General features: G+C 37.1%; 1 protein-coding gene across 2 annotated transcripts in view; it reads left to right on the top strand.

Moving 5' to 3' along the window:
• Window positions 1–4,578: 4,578 nt before the first annotated feature.
• Wwc2 (WW and C2 domain containing 2) overlaps window positions 4,579–22,996 on the top strand; it is a 180,478-nt gene continuing 162,060 nt past the window's right edge. For both annotated transcript variants that reach the window (XM_010641066.1, XM_010641067.3), the window contains exon 1: window positions 4,579–4,622. In XM_010641066.1, the coding sequence (XP_010639368.1) occupies window positions 4,621–4,622 (2 nt within the window). In that variant the 5' untranslated portion in view covers window positions 4,579–4,620. The remainder of the gene's footprint in view (window positions 4,623–22,996) is intronic.

The raw sequence follows: 22,996 nt of genomic DNA, 5'->3' as shown, positions 1-22,996 counted from the left end.
TTTTTTTTTTTTTTTTTTTTTTTAAAGAAATACTATTTCTTTTTTGGTATCAGGGATCAAACTTGGGACTTTGTGCTTGCGAGGCAGGTGGTAGAACCACTGAGCTAAACCCCTGGCCCAAAAGGGATTCTTAAAGGCAGTATATGTGGGTTCTGGGCAAAAATGATATACCAAAATATAGGTTTGGAATGTTTTCAGTATCTTTAGTGTTTTTATCAATTATTTGTTTTTGAGATTAAAAAAATCACGTAATGCAAAATTTACAATTTTAACCAATTGTAAGTGCTATATAATATCTGGGTAGCTTCATTGCCCCTCTCCCCAATAAAGCCTAAACTTATTAAGAGGTCACTTTCTATTTACCTCCCACCCCCAATGCCTTTAGCAGCTACTAATCTACCTTCTCTGTTTGATTTGCCTGTCATGAATATTTTATATAAATGGAATAATACAGCATGTGTCTCACTAGATCTGGCTTCTTTCATTCTTTTTTTTTTTTTTTTTTTTTTTTTTTTTTTTTTGATTTTTTGAGACAGAGTCTCACTATGTAGTTGAGACTGACCTGGAACTCACTATGAAGCTCAGGCTGGTCTTGAACTCACAGCGATCCTCCTGCCCCAGCCTCCTGAGTGCCTGGATTACAGTTGTGTGCCACCACGCCCAGCTCTTCTTTCACTCTTGTTAAGGATCCCTCATGCTGTAGCGTTTATTGGTTCTTCATTCCTTTTTATGACTGAATAATGATCCATTGTGTAGGCATCAATCATATTTTGTTTATCCATTCATCAGCTGATGGACATTTCTTTTTCTTGTTTGGCTATTATGGATAATCCTGCTCGCAATGCCTGTGCAACTTTTGTATGAATGTATGTAACTAGAAGTGGAATTGTGGAGTCGTATGACAAGTGTGGGTTTTAACTTTTTTTTTTAGAAACTATCAAACTGTTTTCCACAGTGTCTGGAGCATTTTACATTTCCACCAGCAGTACTGAGCATTCCAGTGTCTCCACATTCTCACCAACACTTCTTTTCATTTCTTTTAAAGCTATTCTGGTGAGTATGGGGTAGAGTTTTACGATGGTTTTGATTTGTGCTTTTCTCTGAATACTATTTTGATAGCCTTAGTTTGAGTCAAGCCTTCTCCTTTTATTCTTGCCTTGTGAAACCATTGCCCCACCCCCTTTTTTATTTGACCAAAAAAAACTTAGATAAGAGAAATTAGAAGTTTTTTTTTTTTAATCTATCATAGATCTTCTTTTAACCTGTACCTGCTTTGAATGATTTTAACACTGACATTGTAAATGTAAATTAGTAGCTTTTATTGTGTCAACCAGCTAGATACCCTGGGCTCTGAAGATAGACAAGATTTAGTCCCAGCTCAGCTTGCTTACAATTTAGTTTGCATAATTATGATTTAAAAAGTAAAAGAAAACTTGAGTATTGTCTGTGACATTTTCTCAGTATGTCTTAAATTCAGCTTAATGAGTACCTTTTTCCTGAACATTAGGCAAAACAGTTGAGAGGAATTACAAGTAGTGTATGGTGGTAAAATACATATTAGTTTTTGTTTTCATGTCAAATGTGATACAGTTTATGGCCCATTTGTATGAATCAGGTAGATAATGAATCATACTGTGTAGTTATGCATACATCAGCTTATTCAAAATGATTTGAGCTGTTCCTTTTACATAACTGTTTATTAAAACTTTAGCCTATTTTTATTAATTGTATTATAAACGAAATGGAACAGTTGAAAGAAACCTGACAAACACTGCTGCAGCCAGGCAATCAAGGTAAATACCAGCAGTGAGTATAAGTCCACTTGACCTACTCCTGATACGATGTGGTGACAGTGGAATTTTATCTTTGTAGCTTTTCTCCCCCTAAACCGCAATAACTCAGTCTAATCATGAGGAAAATACTCATTAATTTCCTACAGAGGGGCATTCTACAAAATATCTGACCAGTGTTCCGCAAAAACACCCACTAAATCTCATCAGAGGGACATTCTACAAAATGTCTGACAGATACTCCAAAACTATGGAGGTTCTGAGCAGCTGTCAGAACCAAGAGCACTAAGATGCAGTGGTTGTCATATGGTAATTTGTGACAGAAAAAGGGAAAAGATCTGAACAAATAATGCATGTTATTTAATAATAATATGATGTATTGGTTCATCAATTTTACTTTTTTGATTTATTAATTTAAATAGATGTATTATAGGACAGGAAGACCTACATGTAGAATATATGGCAACTTTTTGCATTAACTTTGTATTTTTTTCTGTGAATATAAATAACACTGTTCTGAAAAACAAGGCCCATTTTTAAAATATTATAAAAAAATCACATGGAACTGTTTAAAGTGTTTTTCTTTGTGACCATACTATATATAGTTGTCAGAGTTTTTGGTGTTTTTGAAGTGAAAAGCAGGGATGGACAAACAGGCCCCTGGGTTTTATGTGATAAAAAGACCATAAACAGAAACAAAGAATATATGACAAGAGACTGAATATGGCCCACAAAGAACAAAATAGTTAACGTCTCTAGCCTTTTACAAAACAAATTGGACAAGCTTTGATGATAAAATCTTTAAAATAGTTTATATAGGGCCGGGGATTTAGCTCAGTTGTTCCACCACCTGCCTTGCAAGTGCAAGGACCTGAGTTTGATCTCCGGCACCCCCGCAAAAAAAAAACACAAAACAAAATAATTTATATAAATATTTAGAAGAAGTGGTAAGCTATTATGATAAAATGGCATATTTTTTAAGGATTACTGATCAGTCATCTAGTACATAAATAATTAGGACTGTAGTTCCTGTGTAGTATAAGGATGAATCAGTCATGGATGCTGAGTGTGAGGAATCACCAATGTTTTATATAACTTTTCCAATGGAATACAATATGTTACTTAAAGTTTTCCAAGCCTTTCTACTTTAAAATTTTTTATTTATGAAAAAGTAAAAATTTCATAATCAAATAAGAGAATAACAAGTTATCCCCCTTCTAGATTATCTTTCCAAGAGGGTTCACATCATCATATTATAGGCATGTATGCATACTCATGTTTATAGCAACACAATTTATAACAGCTAGATCTTGAAAACAGCATGTGCCTGTATGTCCGAGCTCCTCTGTTTTGCAGTAGCTGACCTGATGGTAGTATAGTTCAGTTTGTTACTCCTGAGACTGACATGAGTTCATGGATACCTGGTCAAAAGTAACCACCTACAGGGACAGCTGTGGGAGCCTGACTTTGCAATGGCCTGAAGTAGAGACTTTTTTGTGGTATGGAGACTGTCTTATTCTCTTTTCTTGTTGCAGAGACACAGTACGCGACACTCACAATTTAAAAGTGGTGAGGTTTATTTTGGTTCATGTTTCAGTCCATAGTGGGTTGGCTCCAATACAGGACAGCATGGCAGAGAGGAGCTGCCATACCATGGTGCACAGTTAGCAGAGGAAAGAAGGAGCCTATCGGAGGTGCATCCTTCCAGGCCATGCTCCCAGGGACCCACCTGTTCAGTAAGATCCCGCCTCCTAAGAGTAGATTAGCTATATGCCCTGTCAATCAAAAGTCCTGCCTATGAGGGCTTGAAGCTCTTGGGAAGCGGGCATCTAGATATAAACTGTAACAGAGAGGCACCTCAGCTGCTCAGTAAAGTGACAAGATACCGGTCACTGCTGGATACTTCTTTAAAAGAAACATACATTAGGGACATGAGAAAAATAGGCCAAAATAAATTTTTGGAGGTACCATAGTTGTTTCTAGTTTATTGCACACGCACGCGCACATGTGTGTGTATGTAAATTAAAATTCCAACCTTTTTTTCTCTGCAACTGTGACAGTGAATGAATGTATAGGATCCACATAATATCACTGAGTTGCCCAGTTTTGTCACCTTATTGGTGTAGGTGTGATTTTGGGCTGGTCAGTAATTCTGTCCAAAATGTATGTTCTTTTCCTATCTGTTGATTATCCACGCACGCGCACATGTGTGTGTATGTAAATTAAAATTCCAACCTTTTTTTCTCTGCAACTGTGACAGTGAATGAATGTATAGGATCCACATAATATCACTGAGTTGCCCAGTTTTGTCACCTTATTGGTGTAGGTGTGATTTTGGGCTGGTCAGTAATTCTGTCCAAAATGTATGTTCTTTTCCTATCTGTTGATTATCAGGGTGTTTGAACTTGGTAGAAACAGATCATTTATTTCTCTCTTTGCCTCTCTTTCCTCTTCTGCAGAGTGACACAGATAATGACGTTTCTCAGAGGACAATATAGCTATAGACCAGTATTTAACTTGGCAGAATGTTTAATATAGCATTAATGCCCTGATTGCTCATATAGACCAAAGACTATAAAACTAATTGAGCTGCCTTGCTCTCCTTTTAGTTCTGTCTTCCCCCTGAAGGTATGCCTGGAGAATGGATGTAGATACATTTCCTCCTGTGTCATATGTAGGAGCATTGTGTGTCTGCATTACTAGTGTTTTCACAAAACAATTCAAAGTTCATTGAGGATAGAGACTTGCTTTGTGTGTGTGCCATTCCTTTGTTTTCCCTAGGTGGCCTGTTCCTGTGGGGAGCACAAGAACCCTGTAGATCACTATACCCATGTAAGTGAAATATAAAGATTTGAAGAACCTTTTCCTTCTAAGATCTTCCATAATTTGTCCCTGACTTACTTTTCCTGACTTGATCCTTTAGTCCTTCATTCAGTCAACCAATTACTCATCAAACATTTATTGAAACCACTATATCTCAAGCATGTATATCTTGGGGACACAACACTGAAATAGGCAAAATGCCTACACTCATGGATTTTATATTCTAGTTTGGGGAAGGCGAAGAATTAATGGCAGTGAGAAAGGTAGTTTGATGAAACTAGACGAAGTGATAACAGAATAATGTGGAAGCTATGTTGAGTTGAATAGTCAAAAAAGGTCTATCTGAGGAGCTGACTTAACTGAGATCTTCTGTCCTTGTGAAGATCTAGGGAAAGAATAGTTCAGGCAGAAGAAAAGGGCTGGCAGAAGTCCTAGTCCTATGTATAATAGTTTCTAAGAGTATTAGCAGTATGGCTATTTAAATGTAAACTAACCAAAATTAAATTAAAAATGTAGTTCCCTAGTTCCACTAGCCACATATTAAGTGCTCAGTGGCTACACGTACAGATAAAGACCATTTCTATCAGAAAGTTCTGTGTTCTCCTTAGCTTTAGACTGAAAGGGAAGGGTCTTATCAGATAAAACAGAGGGATAGAAGGGTCTGTATGCCTGGCAGACCCCCCAAAATTTAAAGGTATTTGCGAACTATTGAAGAATTTTAAGTTGAATGGACAAATTATGTTTTTTTTGTGTGTGTGTATGTGTGTGTGTGCGCGCGTGCATGCGCGCAATATCTTATATTTTAAGAGATCTCAGCTCTGGGGTAAGGAATTATAGATATCATTGCAGAAAGATAACTTGAGTGAGAAACAGAGCTTGGACTAGAGTGATAGTTTTGGCAATGGAAGCAGTGACTTGGCTATGTTTTTAGATAAAAGTGAAAGAACTTGTTCATGATTTGGATATGGGAAACATGAGAAAAAGAGAGAATCAAGGATTTACTGATTGGCTGATGAGAGTGGAAAAACCAGGAAAGGAGTGCAGTTGGTTGGTATCCATTAGTATTGGTGATCGCAAATTCTGCTTCAGATTTATAGGTGTGAGATGCCTATTCAGACAACAGACTGAGATACCTAGGAGACACTTGAATGTAGTCTGGAGACTTGGAGATAGTGCAGAGCTGGAGATACTAAATTTTGGGTACATGTAGTATTTAAAATTGTGGGATAAGCAGAGACCTCTGGAATGGAGGAAAAGGAGAGGTCCCAAGATGGAGCTTTGAGGCATGTCATTATTTTTTGTGAAGCCTTGTTCCAACTAAAATGGTTTAACTATTTTCATTAGAACACATCTTTTACTTTCCACCACTATGCTAAAAATGATAACAATGGAGGAGGAAGGGGAAGGGGGGGTGGAGGAGGAAATAAGTACCACTTTTTGAGCCTTTTTATGCTTGTTGCCCACACAGGCAGATACTTTCTCTTGTTCACTGTTGTAGTGTACTGTCCAGCTTTGTGCAAGCTCTGAGTATTTATTTATTGAACAAATGTAACCTTTGATAGGTACCATTATTGCCCCTGCTGTGGCTTAACTGTGGTTTAGATAATTGGGCAGGGTCCTCGGAAAGAATTGAAGATGTTCTCTCCAGAGATTTGTTATAGAGGAATTGGTGTGGCCACTCCTCAAGCTTTCAGCTCCCTGTCTTGTGATATAATCTCTCAATTCTACATGTGCTTCCACCACTGTGGTGCTGTCAACCCTGAGGCCTTCTCCAGGGCTGAGCAGAAGCTGAGTGCCCTGTTATTAACCTTTAGAACTCCTTTCTTTGTAAAGTTAGCCTGTCTCAGGTATTTCATTATAGGAAGGGACAATAAATTGATAACACCTCCATTCTGGGAAACTGAAGCTTATAAAATTAAATGACTTATGTAAGGGAACAAAGATTTTAACTGGTGGCAAAACTCAGCCGTATCTGTCTGATTTCAAAGCTGTGCATTTAACGTTACTCCTCAGAAGGCCTTTGACCTATCATCTGTGGTTTAGAAGTCATAGCTATGCTTTAGAATTTAGCTGAAGTTTAATAATTTGAGACTCATCCCCCCTAGCTCTTTTTTTTTTTAGTGCGGGGGATCGAACTCCAGTCCTTGTGCTTGCGAGGCAGGTGGTCGTGGCACCACTGAGCTAAATCCCTGGCCCTTTTGGGGCTTCTCTTAACACTATACTTAACAGTATACTCACATGTAATCTTCCAGTGTCTTAATTTTTTTTGAGGGGGGTCGAGACAGTGTCTTGCTATGTAGTTCAGACTGCCCCTAAACTCGCCCGTAGCCCACAGCCTCCTCTCAGTCCTGGCTTCCTGTGGAACTATCCTTTTCAGTGCATCAGTCACACCCCATGTATCCCTCTAGGCCCTAACCTCCTTTGAGGACGGGTGAACTGATTATGAAGGATAAGACTTTTCTGGGATAAACCTGAGTCCCAATTCTTCCAGATTCTTTTCTAGGAATTCCCTTTTTCATTGACTTCAACCCCCATGAGTAATCTATTGTCTGAAAACCTTGATTTCACTATGAATATGTAAACTACAGACCTTAATTGGAATTCGTTTTTATCTTGATTCTTGTACTTGAGCCTACATCTTTGGGGAAAATGATCTCAGTAAATTGCCACATTAGTTTGTTTTAAACTGCTTAGATTTGAATTCAGAGGAAAGAGCTTTCATAAATATGAAGTGTTATGAAGTCAGGGAGTCTGGTATGTTTTTGTTTGATTTACTTATGACATGTGACTTACCTGGAGATATATAAGCAGCTACTTAAAAGGATGATTGGAGAGAAGTCATTTAATTTATATACTCCTTATTCTTGTCATTGGATGTTGTTCTTTTTTATTTTTCATCTTTGTTGTAGCTGAACAATATACTGTATATAGGATTCTGTTTGAGCATCCTGTATTCTTTCCTACTTTTGACTTCATTTAAGATCCAAGTTTGTGAATTTTAATTAAATGTCTAGTTTATGCATGTGAAAAATCTTTTGTTCCTGCGTTGCTATGAGCAACAGTTGTTAAAGTTTACTTTTTTAAAAAAGCAAATGTGGACAAATAAATGTGATGTCTAACAGGTTCAAAAGTCTTCATTTAGTATTGTGAGTGTTCTACCTATAAGAAAAATTGCTACTACACCATAATTACTGTGAGGAAAGAATGCAGTAGAAGTGAGTAATCATCAGACACATTGACAAAACATTCCTAAAATACTATTCAAATGAGAAAAGACTTTGCCAGGCTGCAGTGGAGTAGCCAAGCATTGAGTCCTTTTAGCCACTTGTCTGACTGGGTTTACTGTTAAGTCCTAAAAGAAGCTGTGTGCAGTGGTTTGCACTAGGAAGGCCATGATTTATTTGAAATTTTCTAACTTTTTTTTTTTAAAAAAGCTTGCCTCTTTTTCTCCCCATACAACAATATCTCATTCGTAAAGATGTTCTTTTGTCCTCATAGTATTTGTTTCTTTGCTTACCATCCTACCCCATTCTAAACCTTACTGACTGCTGGTGGTTGCTTAGACTTGTTATTTGATTCTGTTGTGTGACTTTTTGATTATATGCCTTTGTGCTATTTACTAGCAGTGTTTACCTAAATTGGTGGTGGTGAAAGACACAGGTTGGCGCATTTGAATGAACCTCAAGAGCATTGCCTTGGCCCTGCCATTGAGCACTCACTGCTTGACAGATGTCCATGAATTCTCTCTTTAGATGCCCCTGAAAATGTGGCTGGACTGTAGAAGCCAGCCCTTTAGTTGAAGCCATGGGGTCTGGGAGTCGCTGGGTTTAGGAATTTATAGTGAAAATGTGATTAATTTTTCCTGTGAGAATACAGAATCCAGGGTAGAGACGCCCTTTGTCCTCTTCCCGCTTTCTCTTGTCTCCTCAGCTCACGGTTGAGAATAAACTCTGACAATTTAGGTTTTTTGGTTTTATTTTGCTGTTTTTAACATAATTTTCAAAAAGAAAACATAAGCTTTAAAATTTGGGAAGAGGCTACTGACCTCTCTATTCTCAGAAAGGGTGTCGTTCTCTCCCACATTTGCCTTGCTGTGTAACTGTGTACTTTGTTCATGTATGTTGCAAAACAGTGATTTAAGAAAAGTCTTATTTTTTAATTTTGAAAACTTACATTGGGTTAAAATTTTTTTTGTTAAGATGTCGATTTTAATACAGACATAATTTAGGATGTTATTATAAAAGCTATTCGGGAGATGAGTGGAAACCTAAGATGAGCAGGTCGTATTTGAGGTGGATATTCATTCAGGAGAGTTTTTATGTACAAACCATAGGAGATAGTGCCTTTTATATACTGCAGTTCACTTTCTTTCTGCTATTTTCGGTTCTTACTCAGAGGTCACCCTTTAATGCCTAAATTCTTCATTTTGATATATGTCCATAGTGATAATCACATGGCTCTTAAACAATCCATCCAGTGAACTGAAATTTTTGTTTATAATTTTTAAAGAAAGCTGTGATGGAAGTGGGAGCCATTTAAACATCTCATTTCATCAGAATATCAGAAGTGCTGCCCTAGGTGGGAATAAAATTATAAGTATAGAAGGAATGGTTTTGGTGCTTCATGATTAAATCGTCCTAAATTAACCAAAAATTGGAGATTTTATTTTATTTCTTCTTTGATTTGTTTTTGTTTTTGAGACAGGGTCTCACTATGTAGTTGAAACTGACCTGGAACTCACTATGTAGCCTAGTCTGGTCTCGAACTCACAGCAATACTTCTGCCTCAGCCTCCCAAGTGCTGGAATACATAGTAAGTTCCAGGTCAGTCTCAACTGCATAGTGAGACCCTGTCTCAAAAAGCCAAAAAAAAATCAGGAACGATTTGCTCTAACATCAGGATAGCATAAGGTCTATCCCCAAAGATATCTATAATTCTTTATATTTTAAAACCTGCAAGAAAGTATGGTAAAATTTCATTTCCTAAATCTTGGTATTAGAGATACTTGTCTCTTTTCTTGATTATAGGTTAAGAATACATTTTGAATATATTTGTATGTTTTCAATGTATAGAGATGTTTGTGCATTAACATGATGAACTTTACTAATAGATTTCCTGATTTTGAATTTGACTATTGTTTTTTTTTTTTTTTTGTACTGGGGATCGAACTTGGGACCTTGAGCTTGCCAGGCTGGCAGCAGAACCACTAGGCTAAATCTCCGGCCCTTGAATTTGACTATGAAGCCTACTTGGTTATCTAAAAACATATTGCTAGATTCTATTTAATATTTTATTTAATATATTTACATTTATATTAACAATATACATGAAGCAGTGTAGTTCTGTCACTTTTTTTTGTGTGTGTATGGTTAAATGTGTGTGTTGGAGGGGTGCTGGGGAATCAAACCCAGGGCCTCATAAATGCTAGGCAAGCACTTTACCCCTGAAGTAATAGCCCTTCAATTTTATTTTATTTTTTGGTACCGGGGATAGAACTCGGAACCTTGTGCTTATGAGGCAGGCGGCAGAACAACTGAGCAAAATCATCCCCGGCCCAGCACAATTTTTTTTTTCTTTTGAGATAGGATCTTGCTGAGTTGCCTAGGCTGTTTTTGAATTTGCAATACTTCCCTCTCAGGCCCCACCCTCAGCACTTCTTTTGTTTGTTTTTTGTTGTTGTTGTTTTGGTACTGGGGATCAAACGTGGGTCCTTGCGCTTGCAAGGCAGGCTACCGAATCGCTGAGCTAAATCCCCAGCCCATATATATATATTTTTTCCAGCACTTCTTTTGATGCTCTGTTTATCTTATTTTGGGTGTAATACTAGACTGACTTCTAAAAAGAATTTGGAGCTTTCTTTTTCGTGTTCTGGAATAGTTCCGTCATTATTGGAATTGTATTTTCCTTACAGTTAGTAGAATTTACATTGAGAGTTTATTTGATATTGTATTTCTTTTTTGGTGAGATGGGAAGATTGTTCTTGGATAATTGTTCTCCTTTTCACTGTATCTGTATTTGTTTTCCTTTTCTCATTTATTATTGAGTGCATTTATACATTTCCCTTTTTTCCCCTGTCTTTTGTCTAGTCTTGTTTACCTAATTGCACAGTTGTTTGGGTATTTTTTCTTTTTTCTTTCTTTTTTTTTTTTTTTTTTTTTTTTTTTTTTTTTTTTTTTTTTTTTGGTTTTTTTGAAACAGGGTCTCACTATGCAGTTGAGACTGACCTGGAACTCACTATGTAGCTCAGACTGGTCTCTAACTCACAGCAATCCTCCTGCTTCAGCCTCCTGAGTGCTGGGATTACAGGCGTGCACCACCATGCCCGGCTTGGTTATTTTTTCTTAAAGTAGCCAGCTGTTGGATTTATTGATAGTAATTTTTTCCAAGTCAGTATTTTTTGCTTTTAGTATATATTATTTTCTTTTTGAAAATTTAAATGATCAAATTTGAGATCTGCTTATTTTGTTTTTATTATTACTTATTAATATTAGCCACATATATACTTATTAATATTAGTTATGTATATATAAACTTTTGATCATTGATGACTTCTTGAGTGGTATCAGCTATATATTGTGGCTTCATTTATTATTTTGTAATTGATTATCAATTTTTAATTTGAAATCCTCCTTGTTCAGAATTTAGAATCCTTGGTAGCTCAATCTTCCTCATAAAAGCATAGACATTTAGGTATACCAAATTTTTCTGATGGACTGTATGACCAAAGCAATTGCCTGAACTTCAGGAAGTGTCCCCCATTCTGTACGCCTGCCAAGGTGCTGGGAGAAGATGGAGCTATTAGGGCTGCTTCTGATGTGCAGAGGGCATCGTAGGGTAGGGTAAAGCTGGTCTGCAGTCAGTCTTTCCTTCTGGTCTTCTTCATTGCCCTCGTGGCTGGAAACTGTTACCAGACAATGTATGTTTCCTAGATGCAGATGTAAGTGTATGTTTGATTTTTATTAGGCCAACTGTGAGATGCCACTCAGTTCAAGGGCATCATGACATCTGCTTTCAGGTGCTGTATTCCTTTTATCCAACAAAAACTTCCAGCCATGTATGGGTGCTCCCTAGCACCTATACATGTGCATACCTCATTGCACATATATATGATTCTCATGATGGTAATATTTTAAATAAATTTGTTGCTGTCATTTTATAAAAATGAATACTAAGATTTTTTGAAAATGCCATTAGTGAAAAATGGGAGGAATCCTTAGCTTCGTGAAATGCTTATTTGATACAAGCCAATTGTCTGTGTGTTCAGTTATGAAAAAATAAAGACTTGGTTTGGTATTGCACTGCCTATTACCTGGTTTAAAGTTTATAATATTTTCTAGTTTTCATGTTCCTTGTGCCCATACAACATTAAGCCTGTTGAAAACTCTTCTTGATCAACTATGTTTTCTTAGGAACCATTTTTTTAGTACTGGAGATTGAACTCAGGACCTTGCACTTGCGAGGCAGTCCATGGCACCACTGAGCTAAATCCTTGGCCCAGGAATCATTTTTGATCCGAAAGTAGAGATTTCTGTGCAGTCATTATTTAGTTTATTCTAGTCTGTAGGTGTTTTATTTATCTGCAGTGTTTTAGAAGAATCTATGCTCATTCCCTGTTCCTTTGCCCAGATTAGAAATGAGAGAAGGAACATCTCCCATTCCCAGCTGCATGGCGCTGGCTGGTCTTTATAGCTGTCCAGTGAATGCACATGGCTTGTGAGATGAATAGTGTTGGCCTTATTCACTTGCAGGGCTAGATGAGGGTGAATCAAAAACACCTCACTAAAATGAGGCCTAGGGCTCAGAATTTAAGGAGGCAATTTTCTGTTGCACATGCAGGTGTGAGGTCAGCATCACATGCCCCTTAGTGTGAGAGTCCCTATAAATTTGGCACCCTAGGACTCTGGTTTACCTTATCCACATCCTGACCCTATTCCATTATTTCTGATGTCTATTCTTTCTAGCTTATGCACAGACTGTTTCTGAGAACCTTTTTACCCTTAAAGTAGCTAAAAACCCAACATCTTCACTCAGGTATTCAGATAATTGAATGGATTATGGATTGGCAATAATGTCAGTCAGTGCTTTTCCAGGATTTCATAGTCAGTAGGAAAGTCTTGCTGCAGGGATCCTTCCCAAATTCAGTCCTCTGGGATCCCATTATGGCAGAGGAAGGTTATCAGGTGCAATGTTACCCTGACTCTCCCTAACTCAGCAGGCATCATGTGGTTCCACATATATCCAGTACTTGCCTTAGAATATTGCTTGAGTGGTAGATAGGTGATATTCTTTCTATCCGGTCTTGTGTTTTTTATAGCAAATAAAACTAGAGGTTTCTTAGGACTAGCAAAGGAGCTGTTGTAGTTGAAACAGAAGCAGAGATTCCTTAGGACTTCTGAAGACTTGAATATTATATTTTCAGGTCAAAAATAGATTCACTTCTGTATTAGTCTTGATTGGGTGGATGTGCAGACTGATTTGGAGTCTTCCTGTGGCTTATATATGCACACACCAGTTGATTTATGTGAAAATAGGTAAAAACTATAAGAAGGAAGCATAATGCTATATGAAAATTCTTTATGATGCTGTAAGATTAGTTATATTTTGAATTAGGTGCATGATTGAAGATATATATATTATTTAGTGTATCTGTTATTGATTGTTGTTTAACAGGTTATCTTTAAATTTAGTAGCTTAAATGGGTGTGCATTTGGGTGACACAAGTGGGTATGTGACGCCATGTCCACTTCACACTGGACTTCCTTGTGAGTGTGTCGACACATTTCTCTGAACAGAGTGAGGTTCTCAGTGTGTGTGGAACATGTACGAATTTGTGTTTTAGGCTCTCCACTCTCCCCAGTTGGAATTCCATCCCTTCTTCATATTCCTTATCCTGTGGGTTTAACACAAAAACCGTCTTCTGCTCCAGTGTTCTCTCAGCTTTTAAGTCTCTTTAGTTTATTTGAATCTGAGCATACACAGTCTTTATCTTTGTCTTCCATGACATTGGCTTTTTAGAAATTAGTACATGTTAATTATACATAATAATGAACTTCATTATGACTTTTTCATAGATGTTTATAACATACTTTGATCACCATCTCTTCCTATTACTCTGCCCTCCCCTCCTCTAATCTATTTCCTCTTCTCTAATAACGACATTGACATTTTTGAAGAGTGTAGGTCATTTTATAGCATGTTCCTCAATTTGAGTTTGTCTAGTGCTGCCTAGTGATTACATTTCAGGTTATAAACCCAGGCCAGAACACTACGTAAGATATGTTGTGTGATTTTCATGTGGCATATCCAAAGCCTTGTCACATCCACCTGCTCTTCTTTGATGATACTACCTTTGATTGCTTGGTAAAGGTGTTGTTTTGTTTCTCCACCATACCATTATTATTTTTTAACCTTGCAACTAACAGGCAATCTATGAGAAGATACCTTCAGAACATATAAAAATATTGGTTGGCACATTGAAGGAGCTGTATTTGTTAAAAGAACAGATGAGTGAATAGATAAATGTACATTTGTCCTTATCCTCTTGTTTTCAGGATATTTTCATGCTGACATCTATCATTTCAAAAAGGACATGTTCCAAAATGATTTCATGCAATAGACATAGCGGACCTGAATGAGATATTTTATAACATTCTTATGAGGAACATGGTAAAATGTGGACTAGTTAATCTTTTAGTTAGGCATGCTAGTAATTGAGTTTTCTACTTCTACTTTGTTACCTAAGTAGAAGCTTGCCTAGGGGAAGTGTAAGGAAAAAGATTTAAAAGCCTGAATTATAATTTGAGTTTAACAAAGGTAAATAATGTGACCTGATTTCCAGGAGTCTAAAGTGACCTTATATGACTGAAAGACTAAATTCTGCTTTTACCTGTGATGCTACCCCTGGCATATTGTATTGGGTTTAGGGTTGTCAGTAACCTGGAACTCAGAGCTAAAGGACTAGGGAATGATGATTAGACGGGAAATTATGTGACAGAAGGAATGGCTGATGAAAAAGTGAAAGCCCAGTCTAATAAAGGGAGTATTTCAAGGTGCCTGTGGGGCTCACTCTCGTTATATAGGTTGTTATGTATTTTATTGTCCATTCTAGGACTCACTGAGAATGGAAGAGAGCATTCTTAGTAATCAGTAACTAACGACTATGCTGGAATGAGTGGTATAACTAGAACTGTTCTGGAAACATGTTCAGCTACTTGCAGTAGTCTTCAAACATTTGGAAATTGTCATGTGAATGAAAGATTCAGCTCCATCTCTGGAAGAGGTGGAACTAGAGAACAATTATAATGAATTATAATGTGATACATTTGTTGACAAATAGAATGATCTGCCTCACAAGGTGGTAAGTTTCTCATCACTGCTAGTGCCAAGAATCTGCACAGCCACCTTTTCTAAGGCTTAGTAACATACAGGCTAGAGGAATCAGTAAGTACCAGTCCATCCAACATTTTTTCCAAGTACTATGCAGATGTCCATCAGTTTACCCATTTTATACTCCTGACCTTTTGCTGGAATGGGTTAGAATTCAGGCCTTTGTGAAAAGCCCATCTCTGCAGTCATTTGCTGTCCTGTACCAGCTGCAGAATCTCTCTGCTCTGTATTATGCGTAACCCCCTCCTGTTCAGCAGAGTGCAGTGCTGTCATGCGGTCATTGGTGTTTTGTTCTGCCTGGCCTTTTCCTACTCTCTCCAGCATGTTCTTTTTTGCTTGGAGACTTCTGTGTCCATTATCTTGTGCCTTCTACTGCTTGTTTGCCATAGCATCCCCTCCCTTTCTTTTTATTCTTTCTCCCCTTTTCCTTTCTTTCCCTCCCTCCCTCCCTTTCCTTCCTTCCATTCTTTACCCCTTCCTGCCTCCTCCTTCCCCTACCTTTTCCTCCCCCTTTCCCTTCCCTCTCATTTCCTCCCCTCTGCTTCTCCTCCCTCCCTTCTTTTTGTCCTTCTTACCTTTCTTCACATAGGGCATTGTACCCAAGGCCTCCACAGAGCTACGTCCCTAGGCTTTTTCATATTTTAAACTGGTCTAATAATATTGCCCCCTGTCACCTGCCACCATTATTTGAAGTGCTTCTGTAAGATTTTTCTGTTGATATTGACCTGAACTTGGTTAAGGTCGTGTCTGTCAGCCTCTTCTTATATTCTTCTCTTCCTCCTTTTCATATTGCATACACTCTTGGAAAGAAAGTCACTATGTACATTTCAGATTCAAGGAATGTACCTCTTTGAAGGTAGAGTATGGCATAAAACAGTATTTCTATAAATTAGCAAGGACAATTGGAAACAAAAGTTAAAATGATAGATTCAAATAATGAAGTCATTAGGTATAAACCTAAGCAAATCTGCACAGAAGCCATATTCTGAAAGTTCCAAAACGCTGATGTAAGAAATCAGAGAATGCCTACATAAATGGGAGTCATATTCATGAATTGTAATACTAGACAAAGTTATCCAGCATCATTTATAATGGAGTAAAAATGAAAGCATTTCCTCTAAATAAGGAAAGAAGACAAGATGTCATCCCTTACCTCTCCTGTTCAATATAATACTAGAAATTTTATCCAGAGTAATTTGGCAAGAGAAAGGAAAAAAGGGGATAGACAGGAAAGAAAGAAGTCCATTGTCCTTATTTGCAGGTGATGTGACCATATACTTAGAAGATACTAAAGACTCCACCAAGAAACTTTTAGGGCTGATAGAAATTCAGCAAAGTAGCTGAATATAAAACATCAATGGGTTTTCTGTATACCAATAATAAATTAGCTGAAAAAGAAATCAGAAAAACAATTCACTCACAGTAGCTTAAAAGAAAAAACGAAGTACCTAGGACTCAATCTAAACAAGGAGGTAAAAGACCTGTACAATGAAAATTACAGAACACCAAAGAAATTGAAGACATCAGAAGATGTAAAGAGCTCCCATTAATTCATCTGTTGCCAAATAATGATGAGCACTAATGCTCTAAAAAGCTCACAGAAGATGGTCAGATCTTCCCAAAGTAGTTTAACTTAATTCCAAAGAGAAGACCTCAGCAGGAGGACTGGAGGATATGTCTGAGTGGCTTGCCTAGCATGCCTGAGGCCCTGGGTCAGTTTCCAAGGAGAAAAAGAAGGGAAGAGGTTAGGGGGAGGAGGAGAGGAAGAGGGCAAGGAAAGCGGGAGAAAGGGAACAAAAGAAAATCTCAGCATGATTTTTCATAGAAAAGATAAACTGATTATTGAATTTGTATGAAAACGTAAGGCAACTAGAACAAAGAATTTTGAAAAAGAATAAAAGTCAAAGGATTCACACTATTCAGTTTTAAGATGTACTGTGAAACTCTTACTAGTTAATTCTATTAGTCTAGCTTCTCCAGAGAGATGGAAAAGGAAAAAAATATATATGTGTGTGTGTGTGTGTGTGTGTGTGTGTGTGTGTGTGTGTGTGTGTGTGGGCTCGTGCTATTGAATTTGGCAAGTACCAAAATTAACACAGATTTGAACAGTTGAAATGATTGAACATCTGTATAAAAAATTGATACGTTTAAAGCAAACACTACAGTTACATTCATCATTGGGATCTTGTACCTTTACATGATGTATCTTGGTTCTTGTTTTTTCCCCATACCCCTGCCCTCCCTTCATCCCTTTCACCCTTCCCTATTTATAAAGTGTTTCTATTTTTAGAGACAAGGTCTTGCTATATAGTCCAGGCTGGCCTCATACTTGGGGCAGTCCCCTTGCCTTAGCCTCCCCAGTGCTGGGATTACAGGGCTGTACCACCACACCCAGCTGAGACAGTACTTTTTAGTTTTGGGGATTGAGTGCAGGGCCTCAAATGTGGGAAGCAAGCTTTATACCACTAGGCTGTAGCCTTGGCCCTGGGGACAGTGTTTGTATTTTAACTGAAGTAAGTAATTAATTAGCTTACATTTATTGTTATTTCTAATATACTCTCATTTATTTCTACTGTGTTATTTTGTACCTTTCATTTGTATACATTTTCTATTTAATTCACTGAGTAGTTTCTCTTAGCTTTGAAGTCATTCTCTCACATTTAGTCTGTCTCTTTCATTTGGTAGTTATTTTAAGAATGAAGTCATGCTTTTCTCTGATTCTAATTTGTATCTTTATTCTCCTTTTGCAAAGTCTAGAACCATACAGTATTTCAATTCTTTTATCCCTTTCCAATTAATTTGCTAGTTTGATTCAGTATTTTAAATTTATATATAGAATGTATAAGAGAAAAAGGACATATTTTGTATATTATGTATTTATTTATTTAAGTCACTTGTATACCACTTGTTTTTCATAATTGCAACTCAGATGTAGCTATCTGCGACTACCTTTCTACTCTAGTGCAAAATATTTCAAGTTTCTTTTGTCAAAGATCTGTTAATTGCAATTAATTTTTGTTGGAAATTGTCATTTCATTATAATTTTGACATTTTATTAAATATTAAGTTCTAGGTGCATGCTATTTTCTCAGAGTAGATTGTTGATCTCACTTCATTTTTGTTTGCTTTGTTTTGTTTTTTGAAACAGAGTTTTGCTATGTAGTTCAGGCTCACTTTAAACTCATTTATGTAGTGTATATTGGCCTCAAATTCAATCTTCCTACTTAGCCTCCTGAGTGCTGGGATTAAAGGTGTTAATCTCATTACATTGTATTCGGGATTTTAATTTCTGTGTGTGTGAATTCAGCTGTCAATATGATATTCCTTAAATGAACTTTCTATTTTTTCCTGGAAAGTAAAAATTTTTTCCTTTTCTGTCAAGTTCATTTTCTTTAATGTGTCTAGGTGTGATTGATTTTTAAAATAATTTTTAAATTTTATTAGTACTTGTTTGCAATTCATACAGTTTATAGTCATCTTGGGGAGTGGTTACATGTACATATTACAGCCTGTTTATTTTTTTAAAATCCCCTTCCTGTTCCCTCCCCATCACCCCTCCTTCAATTTTAGTTAGCCTTTTTTTTTGTAACCTGGATTGAACTTGGGACCTTGTGCAACCGCTGAGCTAAATCTAAATCCCCAGCCCCTTAGTTAACCTTCTTGATATTCTTTAGATCTCTTTCATCTGCAGATAGATGTCTTTTATTAATTCTAGAAAAGCTTTACACAAATCTTTTTGCATATTGCCAGTATCCCATTCTCCTTTGAGTGTCTAGAAAAATATTTGCTTTCTTACTCTACTTTCTATATATCTTGACCACTTTTTCATATCTTTCCTTTTTGGGCTTCATTTTGAATAGTTGCTTTATTTCTCACTTTGAGTTCATAAATTCTGCCTGGGTTTTATCTAATCTGCTTTGAAACTTGGTTGAAATTTTGATTTGTTATTGTATATGGAACATCTTATTGGTGTGTTTTTAAATCTGGTCATTCTTTATTCATTTTTAAGTTTTGTTTACCTCTTGAAATATATTGTATAAATTCATTTTATGGTTTCTGTTTGCTAAATCTTTTTTTTTTTTTTTTTTTTTTTGGTGCTCAAGAGCGAACCCAGGGCCTTATACATGCTAGGCAAGTGCTCTACCTTTGAGCTTTTTTTTTCTTCAGTACCCAGGGGTATTTTACTATGGACTTATGTCTTGAGCCTATTTTATCTTATTTTTGAGAAAGAATCTCACTTGCCTAAACTGGCCTCTACCACTTGGGATCCTCTTACATCAGTCTCCAAATAGGTGGAATTACAGGCTTGTGCCACTGTTCCTGGCTTTTTTCTTTTTTACTTTTGCTCATATATTTGTTGGCTTGTGTGTTTGGTGATTTTTTACTGTAAGCTACTTATCTTTAGTGGAACTGTATATTTATTAATTCTTTGAGGCCTGGCAAAATGCAGGTGACTTATTGTCAGGTTGGATACATAAGTCTATGGAGAGTGATACCATGTGTTCTTTGTGCCTGGCATTCTGCTGAACTCATGGTAAGATGTGAGCATTGAAAGAGTAGCAGCAGATTGAGTTTGGGGTTTTTATCAGTAAGCAGGAGTTTTACTGAATTGGTCATTTAGTAAACAGGAGATTTGGAAGGGGCCAGCTGCATTGTAGTTTTAAATACTAGGATCAGAGTGGTGACTCTCCTGTCTTCGTCCTTTAATGAGTTCACTTGGGCCTCAGAATCTAAGAAGTTGAAAACCCAGCCATTATTCCCATTTGGGTGGGGTGAGCAGTGTGAGGACAGTCACTTGCATCGTGATCTCAACTAGTCATAGGTTTAAGTTATACCTATATCTCAAGAATCTCTCATTTGCATTCCTGGTCTAATTTCCAGGCTTTGATGGCATCCTTTGATGTCTGCTAGGCCCCTCACTCATAGCATGTCCAAAACGGAACTCCCACTCCTTCTCCTACAATTGCCCTTCTCTTCTCCATCTCAATAAATGTCAACACCGTTCCACCATTTGATCAGACCAAGAACTTCAGTCATTCTGGATTTCTTTCTTTCCTGTTTCCATTAACTAAAGTCTCTGAGTAACCACAAAGAACAATTTACCCCATGAAAGGTGATAGATATATGAAAGATGAGTGGGAGTAAACTTTGTTTTGAGCCACCGAATTTTTTTTTTTCTCATGGAGTTTATTGGTACATTTTAGGTATACAGTACAGTTACATTCATCATTGGGATCTTGAAGGTAATAAGGGAAAGAAAAAAATAGGAGAAAATGAGCCACTGAAATTTTAAACTTGGTTGATACTGTAGAATAACCTACTTTGTCCTGACGCAGCTTACTACATACATTCACCTATTTGTGTGACTGTGCACAGTATATCAGTTCTGAGAGTAGGGACTTACGTTTTGTATGCTACTTCCACCATATTAGGTACTCAAATATTTGTTAAAGAAATGAATATTTGTTAATGAATGAATGTGTTTTTTATTGTAGGAATTGGGAACCACTTGGAGGTATACAGTGAGGAGGAAGATAGATATTAAGGATTTCTCTAAATCACTGAGTTTACAAACTGCCCTCAATCCAACCTGCATCAGAATCAGATGTGTTGCTAATTAAAAATGGAGTCCTATGCTTTGCCTAAAACTCACTGAGTCAGAATTTCTAGATGTAGGGCTTGGGAATCTTCTTTTTAAAATAGTTATTACAGTGATTCTTGAGATTACCACTTAAAGGGGCTAGTGGTCATGTGCTGCTGCTAATAGAAAGAGAAAGACAAAAACAAGTTTGCCTCGTTGTGGAAGGGTACAAACTTACATGGGAGTCATAATTATTTTGGGCCCGTTTTCTGTAACCATAACAAGATACTTGAGATTAGGTTCTTTTTAAAGAAAAATAGGTTTATTTAATGTAGTTCTGGAGGTTTAAAAGGCAGAATTCAGCCTCTACTTGGCTCTGATCAGGGCCATCTAGCAGGTAGCATCGTGGTGGGAGCACAGATGAAAGGACAAATCACATGGTAAGACAGAGCATTAAAGAGGTTTATGGGTCAGGTTTATTCTTTTTTTTTTTTTTTTTTTTGGTTATTTTGAGACAGGGTCTCACTATGTAGTTGAGACTGACCTGGAGCTCACTATGTAGCCCAGGCTGGTCTCGAACTCACAGCGATCCTCCTGCCTCAGCCTCCTGAGTGCTGGGATTACGGTTGTATGCCACCACACCTGGCTGGTCAGGTTTATTCTTTATGACCACTTTTATGGGAACTAATCAGGGTCCTACAAGTACTATATCACTCCCTTCTGAGGATGATACCCCCAATGATCTAACCACCTTCATTGAGGACCCCACCTCTTACAAGTTCTGCCATCTCAACATTGCCACACACTAGGAGCCAAGCATCCAGCACATGAACCCGTGATGGACGTACTAAAAGCATGTCAAAACCATATCAAGTCTGAACTGTTAGAACCTTTCAGTAGTTTCAAGAATGTATTGGGACAACAGCTATTTTTACTGAACTAAACAGGTGTTATTTTTAATCATCAATAGAATTATAGTTTTACTGTTTACTATTAGGTAACTACTATTCACTCTTAGGTAAAATGACTAATTCGATCCTGTACTGGTCAGTTTGTTCATTGTTAGGAAGAACTGCATGACGTGTACAATTTAAAAGAGGAAATGGTTTACTTGGCACACAGTTGCAGAGGTTTCAGTCAAAGGATGACATCGTGGCACAGTAAAGCTGCTCACTTCATGGCAACTGGAAAGCAGGACCTGGGGATTAAGTCAGAAGAGATATATTCTCCAAGCGACTCACCACCTCCAACTTGGTTCCATCGCCGAGCAGCATTTTAAACTGTGAACGTCACCACCAATGAGGGTATCTCTCACCCCAAGTGATCCAGTCATCTCCTTAGGAGTGTTTTAATGCAGTCAAGTTGGCAAGCACGGATCCTATAGGAACAGCATGAAAAATTAAAAGTAAATTACTTTCTTGATGTGTTCCCCCTTTCACTTTTTATCAGTACATATTTACAGTACATAGTTATTACATTCATCATGAGGAGTTGGCACATGCACATAACAAATCCTAGTGGTATTGATATCCACTTCCCCTTCTCTCCCTTTGCCCTTCCTCTCTCTCTCTTGGGCCCTTCCCATTCACAGATTTGTTTCCCTGATTCTTATTATCTGGCTTTTATTTTGCTCTTTATTTTTACTTTAGGTTTCTTATATAAGGGAAATGGTAATATTTAAGCTTGTGTGTTTGATTTATTTCACTTAACATGGTCTCAAGGTACATCCATTTTCCTATGGATGACTCGTATTTGTCTTTCCTTGTGGCAGAGTAGTGCTCTACTGTGTATAAATATCACATTTCTTTATCCATTCATCAGTTGAGGTACAGACAGGCCATTCCAAGATTTAGCTGTTGTAAGTTGTGCTGCTATAAACATGGAAATACATGTACAACTGAAATATGAAGTGTTTAACTCTTTTAGGAAGATACCTAGAAGGGAAATAGCTTGGTTCAATGGAATTTCTATGTTTGGTTTTTGAAGAATCTCCATCCTGATTTCCATAGTTGCTGTAGTAGTTTACATTGTAGTAGTCTACAGTGTGGAATGGTTCCCTTTTCCCTAATGCCTCAATATTATTTGTTATTTATCAGTGTTTTAATTTGCATGTCTAATGGCCTGTGATGTTGAGCATTTTTAATATATTTATTGGACATTTGTACTGCATTTGAGAATGTTTATTTCAGTTGCCCATTTTTTATTGGGTTTTTATTTTGGGAAGTCTATTACTTTAGCTCTTTATATATTTATATATTCTAGATATTAGTTCTCTGTCCTAGGTGTAGCTGGCAGACATTTTTTTTTTCTTATTCTATAGGCAGTCTCTTCACCGTGTGAGTTGTTTTCTCAGCTGTGTAGAGCTTTTTATTATTTATTTATTTATTTATTTATTTATTTATTTATTTATTTGGTA

The sequence above is a fragment of the Fukomys damarensis genome, unplaced genomic scaffold, assembly GCF_012274545.1.
Source record: "Fukomys damarensis isolate Sample0158 unplaced genomic scaffold, DMR_v1.0_HiC HiC_scaffold_18, whole genome shotgun sequence".
Taxonomy (NCBI): Eukaryota; Metazoa; Chordata; class Mammalia; order Rodentia; family Bathyergidae; genus Fukomys; species Fukomys damarensis.
This window is presented reverse-complemented; position numbering and strand designations above follow the sequence as displayed.